Source organism: Chaetodon trifascialis, chromosome 14, assembly GCF_039877785.1.
Source record: "Chaetodon trifascialis isolate fChaTrf1 chromosome 14, fChaTrf1.hap1, whole genome shotgun sequence".
NCBI classification, from domain to species: Eukaryota; Metazoa; Chordata; class Actinopteri; order Chaetodontiformes; family Chaetodontidae; genus Chaetodon; species Chaetodon trifascialis.
Genome location: NC_092069.1, coordinates 14,633,066 through 14,649,877, shown reverse-complemented (window position 1 = coordinate 14,649,877; position 16,812 = coordinate 14,633,066). Strand labels below are relative to the sequence as shown.

Genomic DNA, 16,812 nt, shown 5'->3' with positions numbered 1-16,812 from the left:
TTAGATTGAGACAGTGAGTCTGGAATAGTCCGAGGACTGTCTTCCTCTTGGATGTTCATACCTCGATACGGGAATGAAAATGCTTTTCTGTTATTGCATCAAGCCAAGTCAGCTCCTGTCAATACAGACAATAAGGATATCCCGTTCCCACGATCCCAAAAGCACTCACCTTGCACAGGTGAGCTACGGGAATATACTGTAGGTTATATGAGTGACAGCTGAAAACCAAACATTGGTGTCTGAATCGCGCTTGCTCCTCCCTTCAGGGGCCCTCGGCGGCCAATAGCGTGGCTCTCCTGCAGATAGACCCTAGTGTGCCTCCTTCCAGCTCCAGTCCCCGCAGAGTAAAAGTCACGTTGGAAGGAAAAGGGGAGAGAGATATCTACTTACAGCTGCTGTCAGATATCCGATCGCATTCGCATGGCGAGGAGGTAACCTGATCGAGCTGGGAGGAGTGACTTTAGCAGGGAAGGCTTGAACAAAAAAAAATGTCTTCTTCTTCTGCCGGAGAAGTCACAACAGCAAATGACATCAAGAGGGAAAATGTGAAGGAGGTGGATACGCGGGAGTGCATCAAGCTTGTGGCGCTGGACGCGGCGGAGTTGTCCATGGAGCGCGCGACTCCCAACACGGACGCGGTGCGCACGGAGCTGTTGGTGAGCGCCGCTTCCTCCCTGGCTTTCTCCCCGGAGCAAGTGGCTTGCGTCTGCGAGGCTTTGCAGCAGGGAGGCAATGTGGACCGGCTGGCCAGGTTCCTGTGGTCCCTGCCACAGAGTGACCTGCTACGCGGCAACGAAAGCATCCTGAAAGCCCAAGCTCTCGTTGCTTTCCACCAGGCTCGGTATCAGGAGCTGTACAGTATTTTGGAGAACCACAGCTTCAGTCCGTCCAACCACACCTTTCTGCAAGATCTGTGGTACAAGGCCCGGTACACCGAGGCGGAGAAGGCGCGGGGGAGACCCCTGGGCGCCGTGGACAAGTACCGGATCCGGAGAAAGTACCCTCTCCCCAGGACTATCTGGGACGGCGAGGAGACTGTGTATTGCTTCAAGGAGAGGTCCCGAAACGCGCTCAAGGATCTGTATAATCAGAATAGGTACCCTTCTCCTGCCGAGAAACGAAACCTCGCCAAGATTACAGGACTCTCCTTGACCCAGGTCAGCAACTGGTTCAAAAACAGGAGGCAGAGAGACCGAAACCCGTCCGAGGCACAATCAAAAAGGTGAGGCAACAAAACGAACGAGCTGTAGACTATTTTGATCTGAAGTCTTACCAACCAAATTAATGAAATACTTCTAAGTGTGCTGTGCGTAATAGGCGCATTGAAATAGGCTCAGGCTAATTTTAACAAAGCATTTGAAAGCGTATTCCGACTGAGGGTGCCTGTATTTTACAACCATTTACTCTCAAGTCTGTGACTGACAATACCCTGCATTTCACAATTCCCGTCGACTCACTTATACGGCTTTGCCATGGAAATCTTCAACTCTCGATGATTAAGAACCGAAAGAAAGTATGCGTAAAAGGGTTTGGAGCACGCTTTTAGTGTTTTGAAATATGAAGCGGTTGCCATTCAGATCCGGTTTCAAGCGTGTTGGTGCTAAGGGGCATGGAAACCATAAGCAGCACAACTCCCACAGTCCAGCGCCTCGACTGTCACACACGCGGAGCTGGTGACTTTGGTGAAACAACTAACAAAGGTGACTTGAAAAGTTACTTTAATTTCTTCTTATCTACTTGGAGTGCGCGTGCGTTTGTGTGCGCGCGTGAAGTCAGAGGTGAACACTAGCGCGTGCACGTGTCCCCTAGCCCAGCACATAAATCATTTTTTATTATCACTTTTTTTCCCAGGCTCTCTCGGATAAAAAAAGGGATCTCGGAGCCTCCATCAGCTCCTGCGTTTCATTTCATAATCCTCCACACAAACAGGCAGACATGGAGCTTCTTTCATGTTTCTCTCTCTGTGAACAAAGCTGACGCACACCTGGTGGAGGTGACCCCTCTCTCTCTCTCTCTCTCTCTCTCTCTCTCTCTCTCTCTCTCTCACACACACACACACACACACACACACACACACACACTCACTGTATTGCTTTAAGTCGCTACTTAAATTATTCAGAAACAACATTTATAACCTGTGGATATTTTCAACAAATCGTCTCATATTTGCAACAACTACTGTCTTTGTTTGTCCCGTTTCCTGAAAGAAAGGGTGTGCGTGCGTGCGTGCGTGCGTGCGAGCGTGCGTTCTGGATAGGCTGCAGCTGTTTGAATCAATCTTAAAAAAAAAAAAAAGTAGTTTATAAATAAGCTGTATCATCTACGTGTGTATCATTTCCAATACAGTACTTCATGAAAACAGAAAAGTATGGATATGAAATTCCAACACCGTGTTAAATTGGAGGAAGAAATTCAAGTAAATACTCTCAGCCATTTGTTTTGTCACGCCACCAGGGCTGGCATTTTGTCACGCCAGAATTTATTGCGGCAAATGGTTGCACGGTTGTTGACGCTGGTTGGTTGTTGTCAGTTCAGCTCTCCATGAGGTAAGAGAGGGCTCCTTGCTCACAAACACAGCCTGCTCTTCAAAGCTGTGTAATAACACAGCAGCAAATGTGACTCCGTCTGCTCTGTCTTCAGTGCAGGCAGGATGAGTACATTTGTATTTTATTGAATTTATATTGTAATAGCGCTTTAGAGTGTTTCCTCTTTGCCAAAAAGGGCACAAAGGGGTGAAACATACTTTTTATCAGGAACATTTCCAAACTTATTTACTTAAAAGTGGCTTAAAATCACCCTATAACAATAATTTACAACAGCCTTTTTTTTTTTTTTTTTGCTTTCCTTCGTCTTGTGACACATCATTTGTCATTTTTTCCGTCTTTTTTTCCCTCAGTGAATCTGATGGAAACCACAGCACAGAGGATGAGTCTAGCAAAGGCCAGGAGGAGCTGTCTCCACGGCCCCTCTCTAACTCCTCAGATGGGGTGATAACCCACGGGACCCTTCCCCTTCAAACAGGGCCTCTGGACAGTGGGGTGGTCATCCAGCAGATCGGGGACATCAAGCTGCCCTCTGGATCAAGCAGTGGTGGTCTCTACAACGGAAGTCTAGTGACCAGTAACACCTCCTCCACCGTGTTTCACAATGGCGGCTCATCTTACCTCCACACACCTGGAAACATCCTCTTCAACGGGCTCAATTTGGGCATCCAGCCCTTGGCCTTCAACCCTCTGAGGCAGTCTGGAGGGGTGCTGCTGGGGGGCTCGGGTGTGGACATGCAGATGGGTCAGGAGAAGGGACTGGGCAGTTCTGCAGAGGACTCGGCCCTGCAGTACGCATCCTACTCAGGCTGTGTGAACGGAGCGGAGGTGAAGCTGGAGGGGGCTCACACCATGGCTGCCCAGAACGGTGGTTCCTCTGTGCTCACCTTCAGCTCCTCGTCAGGCGCGCTGCAGCTCGGTGGCTACAGTTTGGTCCAGGTACCAAGCGGAGTCCCAGACAGCGATGGCAGCTCATTACTCAACAGCGACGTAGGTCTTCCTCCACTGCAGCTCTCTTCTGCCTCATCTTCCTCAGCAATCACACAACAAGGTGGGTTCAGAAAACCATATTTTGACTTAAAACCTGTTCTGATTTCTTGGAAGCTATATTTAGATATACTGAGGCATGTTTGGCTCAATATCTAATTCATAATGTGACAATTTGATTATGACTAATTGAACTTACGTCATTTTAGATGGGCTTGGGTGATATTGTCTAGTAATTGGGATATACTGCTTAAGGATTTAGAGGCATTCACTGCTCATTTCCTCCTTTTAAGCAATAAGTCAATTCATTAAAAATCACTTTGCTTTTATGTAGAGCAGCACTGAAGACCAGGAAAAGTCCAAATTAAGACACATCACTGTATTAGAATAACCAAAATCCAGACATAATCTCCTCTACACTTGTTTGATGTTTGATATCTCCAGTCATGATAGTTGCTCAGTGGTGCCCTTTGCCATCTTTAAATGTTCAAGTGCAACGCAACACGTCCGTGGTGGTTTGTCAACAGGTCTTTACTACGTCCACCCAGTATATCTGAGCCTGCTGTATTCTTGGCTTGTCTGTGTTTGGGCCGTAGCCCAAAGGCCTGATACTACACATAACACAGAGCAGAGGAAACAGGGAAGGGCCACACACACATGCACACATGCATGCACACGCACAGAAGAGGTGGTCCTTTGAAAACCCCAGAGATGAATAAAAACAAGTTCTGAAGTCACCATCACTCATCATCATTGCACTCTTGATCTGCAGAGCAGGGAGGAGGGGAAATATGTTTCAGACAATCAGCGGCCATGAAACGCACTAACAGGGAATAAGCCATTACAGCACTCACTCTGACATAAAGCAGAGTATCTACACGAGGGTGAATAATAACCAAAAACAGAAAATTGCAGCTTGCTGTTGAGTCCTGGCAGGCTTTTACACTCGTACTCTGGGGCACTGCAGGGTCGAGTTTAAGGAGCACAAAGTGTGTGAGACACACAGCGGTAATTCTGGGGCCAAGGCCTGCTGTAAATGAAACGTATAATACTGTGAGGAATGAGAAGGGGATCCAGCAGCGGGAATGGGATATACTCACACTGGTAGAGGTAGAGATACTGCATGTATTGATCCATTGTTGTATTACCACAGGCACCATGCCTCTGAACAATGTAGCAGTGAGTTCCTCCAATGGCGACTCGTTCCAGCAGCAGGACAAGCTGACCATGACGTCCCTGCACCACAGTACAGTCCTCTACAACATGAGCAGCGCCGGCCAGCCGTCCATCAAGAAGGAGCCTCTGGAGGGAGGTGTCTACTCCTCGTACCACCACGGCCTCCACTTGGACCCCAGCGGTCAGCTCAGCTACACCACCCCCAGCTCGGACGAGGTTCCCTCCAGCCGAGGTCCCGCCTCGACCACCGAGGTCCCTGCCGTCAGCTCGTCCAGCCCTGAGCCAGAGGTCTACACCACGCTCACCGTCAGCACGCCCCTGATGGCCCAAACGGACCCCAGCAGCCACCACCTCCAGCCCACAGAGTATCTCGGGGGCCACGAGGTTCGGGGCCCTCCAGCCTCGCACCTGATGGGCCCCGGCATGAACAGCGACTACATGAACCTTTCAGAGAACAAGGTGGGCGGCTCGGGCTCGGGAGGCGTGAACGAGATGGTGCGGGCGATGTGTGGGGAGATGGAGGCCATGGAGGGGAAGGAGCTAGCCAAACTACAGACAGTGCAGATGGAGGAGGACATGGCTGACCTCTAACCTCAAGCCTCCCTCCTCGCAGAAGCACTCATGTCCGCCCTGTGCAGCGATATGGTGAATCTTTTTACTTTTGTGTGTGCGTGCGTGTGTGTGTGTGTTTTTTACCATTCATTTCCTTTAAATGTTAAATTATTTGTAGTTCATTTGACTTTTACAATGCACTCTAGTCAGAGAGGAGCCCTGTGGGTGGGCATTATGAGTTTATCATAAAAGTAAAAAAGGGTCTATGACGTGTTTTAAAAGCCCCCGTTCGTTAGAAGGAGCATTACGACTGTTACGTGCTCACAGAAGAAGTCGCTGTATGTGTTTGAGCCGTGTTTAAATGTGCATTTTTATAGACAACACCTGCTACTTCCTGTTGAGTGGATTTGATCTGCAGAAGCAGGTGCTGGGATGCCTCTGGTCATGTGACTAGGATGTTCCTCCAAACTAAATGCGTCATCTGGGTCAAACCAAAAAGGTCATTCAGTAGGGGGAAGACGGAGAGAGCCTCTGTGAAAATGACTAAAGGACTGCACACACATATGGAGAGTACACACAAACACACAAAGCTGCTGATTTAGGAAAAAGTGTCCTTCGGTAATCACCTTAAATTCTCTGAATGCCTCTCAAGTCACTGCAAAACCCCGCTTTTGTGCTTTATATCACACCAAATGAACCAGGAGTGTCGAGTATGGGACTAGAGTTAAGACGAATGTGCCTTTCTGCTACTTTAAATACACAATGGCATCGGTCTGTTTCGGCGTTTGCACTACCATAAAGACACTACAATGTACGTGCTTCAAACAGCCTTCACGTTGGAGGGTCTGTCATGTGTGACACACCTCAGCGAAATGCACACTATTTCAGTGACGGCTCATATTTCAAGCCTCATCATCAACCTGTGAGTCCAAGATATGAATGGTGATCGAGGGGTCGCGCTGTGGGTTTCACATGCCGTTCATCATACGTTGTTTATAATGCTGCAGCTCATAGTATGTTAACTAGATGTGATGATGCTATACTATATCCTGTTTCATTTTGATGTGTCTCTCCAAATATCAGTAATCATGAATGATATTTTTCTATAAAGGGATTGTAATAATTTCTCTTTGCATGGCGTCATAATGTTTTGGACACTAGTGCCTTTTACTTTTGTTTTGTGAATAACACTGAAAGAAGCTCTTGCGTAGGAGTGCAGGCAGTGACGTCGCAGCTTCAGAGATTTTCCGCCGTCACTGGCACATTTGTCGGGTATCGTTTGAGGGGAAAGACGAGAGAATGTGGAGCCCATTTGTCAAGTGTGCCCGGTGCTTTTCACAACTGGAGCCTTGGATCCTTGCTGTCATACATGACCGTAATAGCACATTTCAGCCTCACAGCCAACTCACACCATACACCTCTATCAGCGCATCACACATCTTCATACAGGTGGACGAACAAGTCCTGTCTTTGTCAGGATCTATGACATAATCCCATCAATTTGAATGGACACTTAAGTGAAAGTATTCTCAGTGCTTTAATGTCATATACCAAAAATGAGTCGTGGGCAAATAGTAAAACTGATGGTCATTTGTTTTTTTTGTTTGTTTTTTTTTTTAACCTTAGTTTGAATTATATGTTTGTTATCTGAAATTATGTGAATGTATTTTTCTAAATCTCCATACTGCAATAAAAGTTTATATTTATAAAAACATAAAACTGATATTTATTAAATTCTTTCAAATTTTGCACCACGATGAGTGAGAAAATTAAGGATAGCTCATTTTGGAGCCGTGTTTCCGCTGCATGGCATAAAAATGTTCTGGACTCGATGCACTGTTGGTACCAGGTTTTTTACCTCTGCAGCTTGTACCCCCTCAGCGTGGGCTGGATCTTCAACACAGTATAAACCCACAAACACAGGAACAATAAAGGATATAGTTTCCTTTCGAGATCCTTTTATCAGCAACCAAACAAGAGAATGTCTGCACTTTGTCAGCTGTCCATGCCATGCTTTTACAGGCTGTCGTTCTTAAAAATCTGGGTCAAGTGAATAAAAAGTTGGCGGTCGGTGTGCAGAATGTCAGTGTCACACGAGTGACGAGATCCTCTCTGACCAGCCAGTGGTCAGCATTGTTTTCACTCCACCGTTTAGTATCAGCTCACTTGGAACCTGACCTGACACCACTACCAGGTATTCACAACTTTTGACAGTGGAAAATCAAATAAGAGTGAGTGGAGTGGAGTAGAGCCGTACCATGCGGTGGAAACATGGCATCAGGGACACAACATGTGTGTAATGAATGTAAGACAAAAAGCATATGTCTTCCCAACATTTAAGAGTCCTATGTAGCCAAACTGTGAGGATTGGGGGGGGGTATGCAGTAATCCAGCAGGCCTTATGGTGCTCTCTGCAAACCTGCAGTGATCGTTTGCACATGCCTGGCAACCTGGAGTTCATTAACCCTCCTTTTCTCATCTCAGCCCCTGTAATTCAAATAAACAGCAATGAGATTTCCAGAGGTAAAGCTCCTTTTGGGTGGGGGGTCTGCAGCTCCCCACAGCTAAGTCCAATCCTATGGCCTTTTCCCCGAGTGAAGGCTGAACAACCGCCCCCCCCCCCCCCCCCCCGCTCCTGACGTACCCCCTACTTCAACATGTGGAGGAATGAATCTGAGGTGCCGTCACTCAGACACTGAGTCTCTATCCAGAAAAGAGCCTGAACTCCTCTCAAGGCTAGAGGGGGGGATTCTCCTTAAATGAATATGAATATCCAACCAATACTTGTTCACTCAGCGGGCACCCGACCAAACCGGCAAGGGAGAGATAAGATGGGGACAAAGTTTGACAAATGGACGAACAGAAGGGGATTTTATTTTATTCACAGTGTGTCTGTGATGGATTATAGGAGTTGTCCTCTCAGCGGATCTTGGCTGGAGGAGTTATATATGATCTAACTGATGACCTAAATAAATAGAGGCTGTTTGTCTGTGCTCACTGTTGAGGCACAGGGAGAGAGAGGACAAAATGGGAGACACTAGCGGGAAAGGGAGGGAGAGGTAGGCAACGGGGATAAAGTTACCTGTGCACAGGTGACCTCGTCGCCATGGGCAGTGGATTAGCTGATTGTTAGGTATCAGGTAACTCCTCCTGTAATATTGAAGAGGGTGAAAACAGCTTTGTTGGAGCCCAGAACAATATCCCATTCGCAGTAAGAGCCCATGGTCCGTGGCTCTCACGGGGAGGGGGCCACCGAAAACTCCAAATTCCACCTCTGTATTGTGCCTATAAATTAGACAGCAGAGGAGCACAAATGTTTCCTCACAGAAGACATGCAGAAGCTTTTACACAGGGACAGTTTGTTACTGAGTTTTACATTTTTACTGCTTCCTTCAGGTGTGAAAATCAGGATATCCCCATATCGAAATAGCAGTGAATCATTTTGTCCACAATCTCAAACATGAAATGTAAAACATACTAGAGTGTGCAGTAAAAAAAAAAGAAGAGGGAACTCCCCCAGAACTCTGGCCTTATTAAAAACACTGACCTCTGATCTTTCAGATGGTTTCAAAGCTGACATTTAATGCGGCGCAGCAGACTGCAAGCCATATGTAACATGACCTGGGGAGCACGGTACTCCACTGCTCCACGTCCCACTAATGAGAGGGCAGGGGTCAGCGGGTACCAGCCTGCTCGCACAGACCCACCACTACCGGCCGAGGCACAGGAAGACACAAAATCCACTATCGGTTCTTCCAGGCTTGTGGAAACTGGGTGGTGTTTATGGACTAGAAGGGAAATAAACGTCCTCAACCCTTGTGGATTCTTCTCTTAGCTCCACTTAAAATAATTGAGTTGTTGCTTGGCAGAGTAGAAGGTATGTGCACATGTCCACTTCATCATCCAGTGCGGGAAATGGAAGATGCAACCAGCATGATTCACTGGTTTGTTCTGGGCTGCAAGGACAGAAAAATCAGAAGATTTTTCAGTGTGTGTGTGTGTGTGTGTGTGTGTGTGTGTGTGTGTGTGTGTGTGTGTGTGTGTGTGTGAGTGAGTGAGGGACACACACGCACACAGCGGCAGCAGCTGGGAGGCAGCATCATGTCCACATCACAGTGGTCAAACGGTATTTCCCAAAGAGAAAAACAGCACTTTGTAACAGGAGCAGAGCCGGACACACACACTCTCATTCTCTCTCACACACACACACCTGCTGCTGCTCAACTGCTCTTCATCATTTACTCAAACACATGCAACCACTCATCCTCTCAGTAGTCACATTTGGACTTCTATGATAGTATCGTCATGGCGCCCCCTCCCTGCCAGGAAGGCACACATGGTAGCTGCACACCCAGTTTTGTTTTTGTTTTTTTAAATCTTTCCCTTGTTTACGTGTTTGTTTCCACGCCTGGTTTGTTTACTTACTCCAAGCCCTGCAGCACACACACACACACACACACACACACACACACGCTTTCCCTAAAATAAAACGTCTTCATCTATAAGCCCGGGGGGTGTTTACCGAGCAGAGCACAGTAAAAGCCGAGGCCGTAATTGCATATTTGTGGAGGTGGTCCTCTGAGGAAATGCGTAATGATTTTGAGGTGGGGGGGGGGACTATAACCCCAGTGCACTTGTACCAGGTCTAATTTTCCAACATGACAGGAAACTCTGTTAAGCTGATAATTGCAGCTCCAATTTCATTTAACTCACTCATGTCAACAGTTGTGTTTTGTTTTGAGAGAAAGAGCGACTTTTTCCCCCCTTTCTCGCTGCCGCCCACCTCCCGAATAAACCGCTTCAACTCTTCAGACAAGGGTATCTTGAATTAACCAGAAACTTCAAGCCGATGTCAAACTATTGATCAGATTCATTTGTTTGTCGATAAATATTTTTTTCAGAGCTTCTCCCTTTGAAAGTCATCAAAACACATTCCCCAAAAATGCATAGAAATAAAAACCCCTGATGACCAAATCTGACATTTTTCACCTGATTTAAACAGAGTCGGCTTTGTTCCAGTCCATACAGCTGAAATAGCACTTTGGATTTGGATGGAGTGAAAAACATCTGTTCAGTGAGCCAGTGGTCGCTTCAGTTTTCCTCCATCTTTTCAAGAAAATAAAGCCTCCAATAGGAAACACGGGCTTTTTGATGATGACATTTTTATGAAGTGCGCTGAGCGCAGCCTTTCTCTTTCTCTCGTTGTCTCCCACAGGACCGCAGCGTCTCCGTTACATCTCATTTGTTTCCCCAGAATGCAAAAGCGTCACGAAATTTGCCCAGCGGCGTCATTAAACCCACCAGTAAATACACATTTTGTAATATTTTTGTACTTGCATTAAGTCTGTAAGAAAATAAATAAATATTAAAGTAGTTAAAACTGCTGTGTTGAGGTGGAACAAACCCATGAGGAAAGGGCCCTCAGGAGCTGCCTCACATTAAATCAGTATAATGAGAAATGGCAAAATGTTTATTTTCCCGGGGTGAAAACATTGTGACACGTTTGAGTTTTCCGGAAAATCGATGACTAAAACTTGGACCATCCGCGATATTTAGCAGCCCTGAGCTTTCCGGAGGAGGCAGGTCGGATTATTGCGCTTTTGGAGGTAACGGAGGAGTTGAGCGCAGAGAAAAAGCCTGTAAGGACAGTAAGGAACCTCTGTACGGCCCGTTTTGGAAGGAATAACCAGTGATAGCCAACCGGGGTATTGCATTACTTGTCGGGGGGACGAGGAGCCCGGCACTGGCCGTGGCAGAGGCGGAGGCGGAGAGTCCACATCTTGAAATAATCTCGCCCCCCGGGCTGCTCGGGTTAAAGGAGGAGGCGCGGCGCAATGTGGTAGAGATATTAGAGAAACCCGAGAGCCGCTCATCAGACAGCTCATTTACTGAAGCAGTGAGGTTTTACGCACAGGCCGAGTGCAGCTCCAGAGCCGAGCCAAAGTGGCCTGAGAGCCTGCGCGTCCACTGAAGATCCGGTTCAGCATTCACATCAGGACACGCACTAATTGAATCACGCTTAAGCGATGTAGCGTGGATGGCTTTGGTTGAGCCAGTGCTGCCTGAAAGCAAGAAAATTAAGCTTTTTATTTAAGATCAACTTTAAATCTGTAAAATGACGCATCGTTGCAAAAGCCCAACTTGACGTTTTAATTATCGTGAAACGGTGTGCGTGTTGTCGCTCTGCAGGCCGATGAAACGGCTAACATCGCGGCTAAAAACAGCTGTAATTAACTCCAAAACCTCGCAGGCAACAATGACTTCGGATGTTTCAGCCAATAATCTGATATTTCCTGTGGCAACGCTTTAATTTCAGCACGGTGGGATACAAGGATCGAGGATGTCAGCTGCGCAGGTCCAGTGTAGTCTGATACATGACCAAAACAAGCAATGTAAAAAAGAAAAGGTTTTAAAATGTTAACTTATGATCAAGTTTCACCTGCATTTATTTATTTATTTATTTTTATTTTATTTTTATTTTTTTTGCATTTGTACACAGCGAGCATGCTCAATACTCGACGCTGAAATGGGAGAATCATACGGCCTGAACAAACCTGATCACAGCCATTCTGCCTGAATTTGATTTTTATTTTTGCAGCAGTACATATATGCCCACATTCCCTCATATTGATTTAAAAATAGAACCAATATGTCTGAATTTGAAAACCACCTCAATCGTATTTGTCCATTAAAATCGTGCAGGTTAAATTACACACACGGCTCTCCGGAGATGTTCAGAGCTGTTTTTTCAGGTGTCCCTCGCCACAAAAACAAACAGTCCAAAGCATTTTACCTCTAAAATAAAACTAAGGGCTCCTCTCCTCTAAACGCTCTGTGTGAATTTGTTGAAGTTAAATATTATTTTCCAGGTCAAATCTTGCTTCTTAACACGTTGAAAGGGGGGTTCAGTTTCAGACTGTGGAGCCGATAAAGAAATGTGACCCACGTATATGTCTCAAACCAACAACTGCACCACCAAGAAGCGGTGTCGCAGAGAACTCATTTACTAATGGATTGGTTTAATGTTTCACCCCACAGAAAACACTGGAGCCAGTGCGGTGCCCGTCTAATCCCTGAAATATATATGCAGGCTACAGGCTAGAAGGATGTCTTGGAAAACACGTGATAATGCAGAAAAAAAGCATAAAACAGCATATAAAAAGAGCGAGGGGCCTGTTGTGTGTGTCGCATTTAATAGTAATCTTCAGATCTGTAAACAAAAAGGAATCTCCAATGCGCAGAAAACCAACATTGACTCTCACGAATCAACAAAATTGCTGCTTGACATCAAGCCTACACACACACATACAGTGAAGTCCTGGGCTCTGAAAACACTTTATTTTGGCAGTTTACGCCAAGTGTGGGAAGTGTGAAGGCTGCTGAATGTGCGCGGAGTGTTTGTCTATGATTTCCTATCCTGAAGACATTTGTCAAATTGTCTAACAAGCTTGGACCATGTGGCATTTAACATCAGCCTCTCTCTCTCTCTCTCTCTCTCTCTCTCTCCCTCTCTCTCTCTTTCACACACACGCGCACACACAGGCACGCACTTAAGTGCCTGATTTCCTACTGGTGGTCTATGTCCCATAACGCGTTTGGCAGGTAGTACCAGTTTCTCATATAAAAGACGTGCGTAACGGTACGCATGGACTCAACTATCATAGGAACTTATTAAATTATATCACCTCATAAAATAAACGGCTTCAGTAATTAATAGACGATGAAAGGTGGGAATACAACAGCGTGTGCAATCTGCATGTAATTAAGGTGGTGGGCGTCGACAATGATCAGCTGTGATGGTAAATAAACCTGCAGAAATCCCGTTAATGAAAAAGAAAAAACCAAACGCCAAAATGTCCAAAAATCAATTAATATTGTACGTTTTGTGCAGTTTCTTTATATAAAAAGGCTCTGTACCAACATGGATTAATCATGTGGTCTGTGTTAGGAGCGTCACTAAGACGCTTCAGCCTTTAAAAGAGGCTAAACTTTAATTCACAAATAAAAAGCTTTGTGTTTTTGCGGGTTTGCCCTCCACTGACTGTCATTACTGATAACGTGTGGAGATGCAGTGTGTGGTTTGACCCGCGTGGGAAACCTGGGAGCCTACAGTCTCCAACATTGTGGAAGATGTATATTCAAAACATGTTAATAAGGCTTTTTAAGAGGTCTGTAATAATTGATTAGTGTTTAGGTGCCGCTCTGCTCCCTCAGCTGAAGCGGGAGAGAGACTGTGGGGGCGGGAGGTGGGAGCGCTCCTATTTCAGCCCCTGACGCACTGCCTCTGGGGAGGAAACGGAGCTGCAAACTCAGTCCTACTCTGCTGTACACGGTACAGGGCAGAGGGAGAGCCAATCACCGAAACGCACAGGCTCCCTTTAAGCCTGACATATCTCCAACAGGAACAAATTGTCCCAACAATCAACATCCCAATCTGCTGCGCGCACCAGGGGCTGGAGTGGAGTGGATAGCCGACAGGCCTGTGCCGCGCGGACGGACTGCACCGGATTGCATCGCGACTAGACACTAAAATAAACGCAGACAGTAAACGACAGCCATCGTTTTGGATACCAACGTGTTGGACGAAGGAGTGAGCTCGGACATCATGTCTATCTTGCCGTCCTTCGGGTTTACGCAGGAGCAAGTGGCGTGCGTTTGCGAGGTGTTGCAGCAGGGAGGAAACCTAGAGAGGCTCGGCCGCTTCCTGTGGTCTCTACCCGCTTGTGATCACCTCCACAAGAACGAGAGCGTCCTCAAAGCCAAGGCGGTGGTGGCCTTTCATCGGGGGAACTTCAGAGAGCTCTATAAGATCCTGGAAAGCCACCAGTTTTCTCCGCACAACCACCCAAAGCTGCAGCAGCTCTGGCTGAAGGCGCACTACGTGGAGGCGGAAAAGCTGCGCGGCCGGCCGCTCGGAGCGGTAGGGAAGTACCGGGTGCGGAGGAAATTCCCGCTGCCCCGCACGATATGGGACGGCGAGGAGACCAGCTACTGCTTTAAGGAGAAGTCCAGGGGCGTCCTGAGAGAGTGGTACACACATAACCCCTACCCGTCTCCACGGGAAAAGAGAGAGCTGGCCGAGGCCACAGGACTGACCACCACGCAGGTCAGCAACTGGTTCAAAAACAGACGGCAGAGAGACAGAGCCGCAGAGGCGAAGGAGAGGTACGTTCACGGCCACCGCCTCGGTGCTGCTCCTAGTTTACAGACAAAGATGTTGACTCTTGTTTTTGCGTGTTTCAAGAGCAAAAAGGTTTCGACTCGGAAGAACTATCCAAATGTGGAAACAAGCAAAGTATAAGAAAGTGCAGAAATCACAGGAGTCAGCTCTGCAGCAAAAGTAGGAAAATTAAAAGACGAGCATTTCTGATTGGCTCACTTTATTTCAGAATGAAGTTTGAACTTATTTACTCATTTTGGTCATGTTTCGTCCCCCGTATCAGTCGTGTCCTGGTAACAGTGATAGTAAACAGACGCGTGTTGTTGACAAATGATGGGCTTTCTTCTAGAATCTGTCCCGTCTAACGTGGATTATAACCTAAACTAGCCCACATAAAGCAGCCGCTTCAGGAAAGAGGATAATGTAGTATCTAATAATGATGGACAAATAGAAAATGCGATATTGTGACATTTTTTGACAAAGTTTCTATTTTTAAGACGCGTGTTAAAGGTTAAACTGGGTTACAGTGGAATAAAATAACACATCACTCTGCTCAGTCGGTTTATAGAGTTATCGGCAAATAACATCCAACATAAGGAGAAATAAAACATTTTCTAAACAGCACTGTAGAGAAGGTAAATAACGAAACTTAAACCTTTCTCGTTGTTTTTTCCTCAAGGCCCTGGCCTGCTATATTTTTGGTGTTATGACAAAAAATATTTACGACTGCCTTTTACTCTGCTCCAGAATGTCATCTGCAGGCCGGTCACAGGGATTTCATGCCATCTTTCAAAATGTGCGTATTTCCCCTCACTTTTCCCCTTGCTGTCGTTTTCAGGGAGAACAGTGAAAACAACAACGCAGGCGGCAACAAACAGAACCAGCTGTCCCCGCTGGACGGCGGAAAGTCTCTCATGTCCAGCTCGGAGGACGAGTTTTCTCCACCTCAGAGTCCTGACCAGAACTCAGCGCTTTTGCTTCAGGGCAACATGAGCCACCCCGGGGCCTCCGCTTACCCCATGTCCGGCCTGGGGGCCCCACAGCCGGTGCACAGCATGCACGGACACCCGCACCAACTGCAGGACTCCTTGTTGGGACCTCTAACCTCCAGTCTTGTGGATTTGGGCTCTTAAAGAAGCTGCCAGATTATTATTCTATTTTACAAAAACAAAACCCAGAAAAAGAAGACTGATATCAGATTGAGTACATGTATGAAGTAACACTATAGTAGCCTACCTTATAATATAGACTGACTTGTCTGTCGTTAAATTTGGTTAGAACAAAATTCCTTTATGCGCTTAAGCTGTATATCCCCCCCTGACAGGAGGCTTTTCTGACCTCCTGCACATGGAAACACACCAACAGGACCTGTCTGAAACTCTTAACTCAACGAAACACTTAACTGGACTGCCCATTTGCTTAATTTATGACACTTTGTTGAGATTAAAGAATTATAGCAATCTCCTGCGATGGAAACTAAGAGGTAACGTTTTCATTAGAGTCACGGCAATTAGTTTCCAATAAAACTAAAGTAATACATTTGTCTCTGTGTTATTTGTGTATTTAGAGAAAGAAAATAGCCAATAGACGTTAATGCGTAAAGTTTCCGACCCTCAAACCCGTGTCGGGACTTTAGTCATTGAATTTATCTTTAATTAATCTTGAATCAACATTTTCTTAAAACATTTTTTAAAACCAGTTCAGCTATTTAGTTTTTGCCCGCTGCAGAAAAAGACTTTATCCTGATAAAATTTTAGAAAACAGATTCAAAAACGAGAAGAAAGCGATCAGATCTACATTGGTGGGATATGACTCTCAATCAAAAAATATTGTGAGTCATTTTGCGGTGGAGATTAAAGCTTGCTCCACGGCTTCTTTGTTTTCTTTTTACGATAATTATGGTGATTCAAGACATAATTCAAACACAGAGTCATAAAGGCAAATTTAATTACACGAATGTGAGTCAGCATCAGCAGCTGTCCGTCAGGAGGCTGTTGTGTACACATGAAGGCAGCTCTGGTGCCTTTGAATATCGTGTCTGTTCCATTATACATGTTTGGCTGAGGGAGAAAGGCTTTTTTTCCGTCATATTTTCTTTAGCTCGAGTGCTGCGGATCATTGGCTTTTTGTTGCCGTGTTTTCTTTGCTCTCTCCGAGAGTTTGTTCTGTCGGTTCCGGGCCATGGGAAAGAGCCACCACTCAACCCTCAACCTCTACCAGCTCTGGATATCCTGACCAAAGGAAAAAAACAAAAAAAACATCCTATATTAAAAAAAAAAAAAAAGGTTTAAAGTTCACTGCCTAATGAAATCAGCACAGATACCCTTTAAACAAAATAAAACTAATTATATGGGCTTTTTAAATAGGTTTCAGACATAAAACTGCTCAGATAAA

General features: G+C 46.0%; 2 protein-coding genes across 2 annotated transcripts; both read left to right on the top strand.

Moving 5' to 3' along the window:
• The first annotated feature begins 361 nt into the window (after positions 1-361).
• six4a (SIX homeobox 4a) lies at positions 362-6,819 on the top strand. Its single transcript, XM_070980090.1, has 3 exons — positions 362-1,222; positions 2,897-3,594; positions 4,684-6,819. Exons 1-3 carry the CDS (start codon positions 489-491, stop codon positions 5,295-5,297), a joined length of 2,046 nt encoding a protein of 681 aa, XP_070836191.1. The 5' UTR covers positions 362-488; the 3' UTR covers positions 5,298-6,819.
• Positions 6,820-13,597: 6,778 nt separating this feature from the next.
• LOC139342245 (homeobox protein six1b) lies at positions 13,598-15,917 on the top strand. The gene is made up of 2 exons (XM_070979244.1): positions 13,598-14,423; positions 15,257-15,917. The coding sequence occupies exons 1-2, from the start codon at positions 13,864-13,866 to the stop codon at positions 15,549-15,551; spliced, it is 855 nt and encodes a 284-aa protein (XP_070835345.1). The 5' UTR covers positions 13,598-13,863; the 3' UTR covers positions 15,552-15,917.
• The last annotated feature ends 895 nt before the right edge of the window (positions 15,918-16,812 follow it).

Coding starts and splice junctions, on each gene's coding strand:
- six4a (XM_070980090.1), top strand. CDS start 489: ATGTCTTCTTCTTCTGCCGGAGAAGTCACAACAGCAAATGACATCAAG. Junction 1,223..2,896: donor TCCGAGGCACAATCAAAAAG/GTGAGGCAACAA, acceptor TTTTTCCCTCAG/TGAATCTGATGGAAACCACA. Junction 3,595..4,683: donor CTCAGCAATCACACAACAAG/GTGGGTTCAGAA, acceptor GTATTACCACAG/GCACCATGCCTCTGAACAAT.
- LOC139342245 (XM_070979244.1), top strand. CDS start 13,864: ATGTCTATCTTGCCGTCCTTCGGGTTTACGCAGGAGCAAGTGGCGTGC. Junction 14,424..15,256: donor GCCGCAGAGGCGAAGGAGAG/GTACGTTCACGG, acceptor TGTCGTTTTCAG/GGAGAACAGTGAAAACAACA.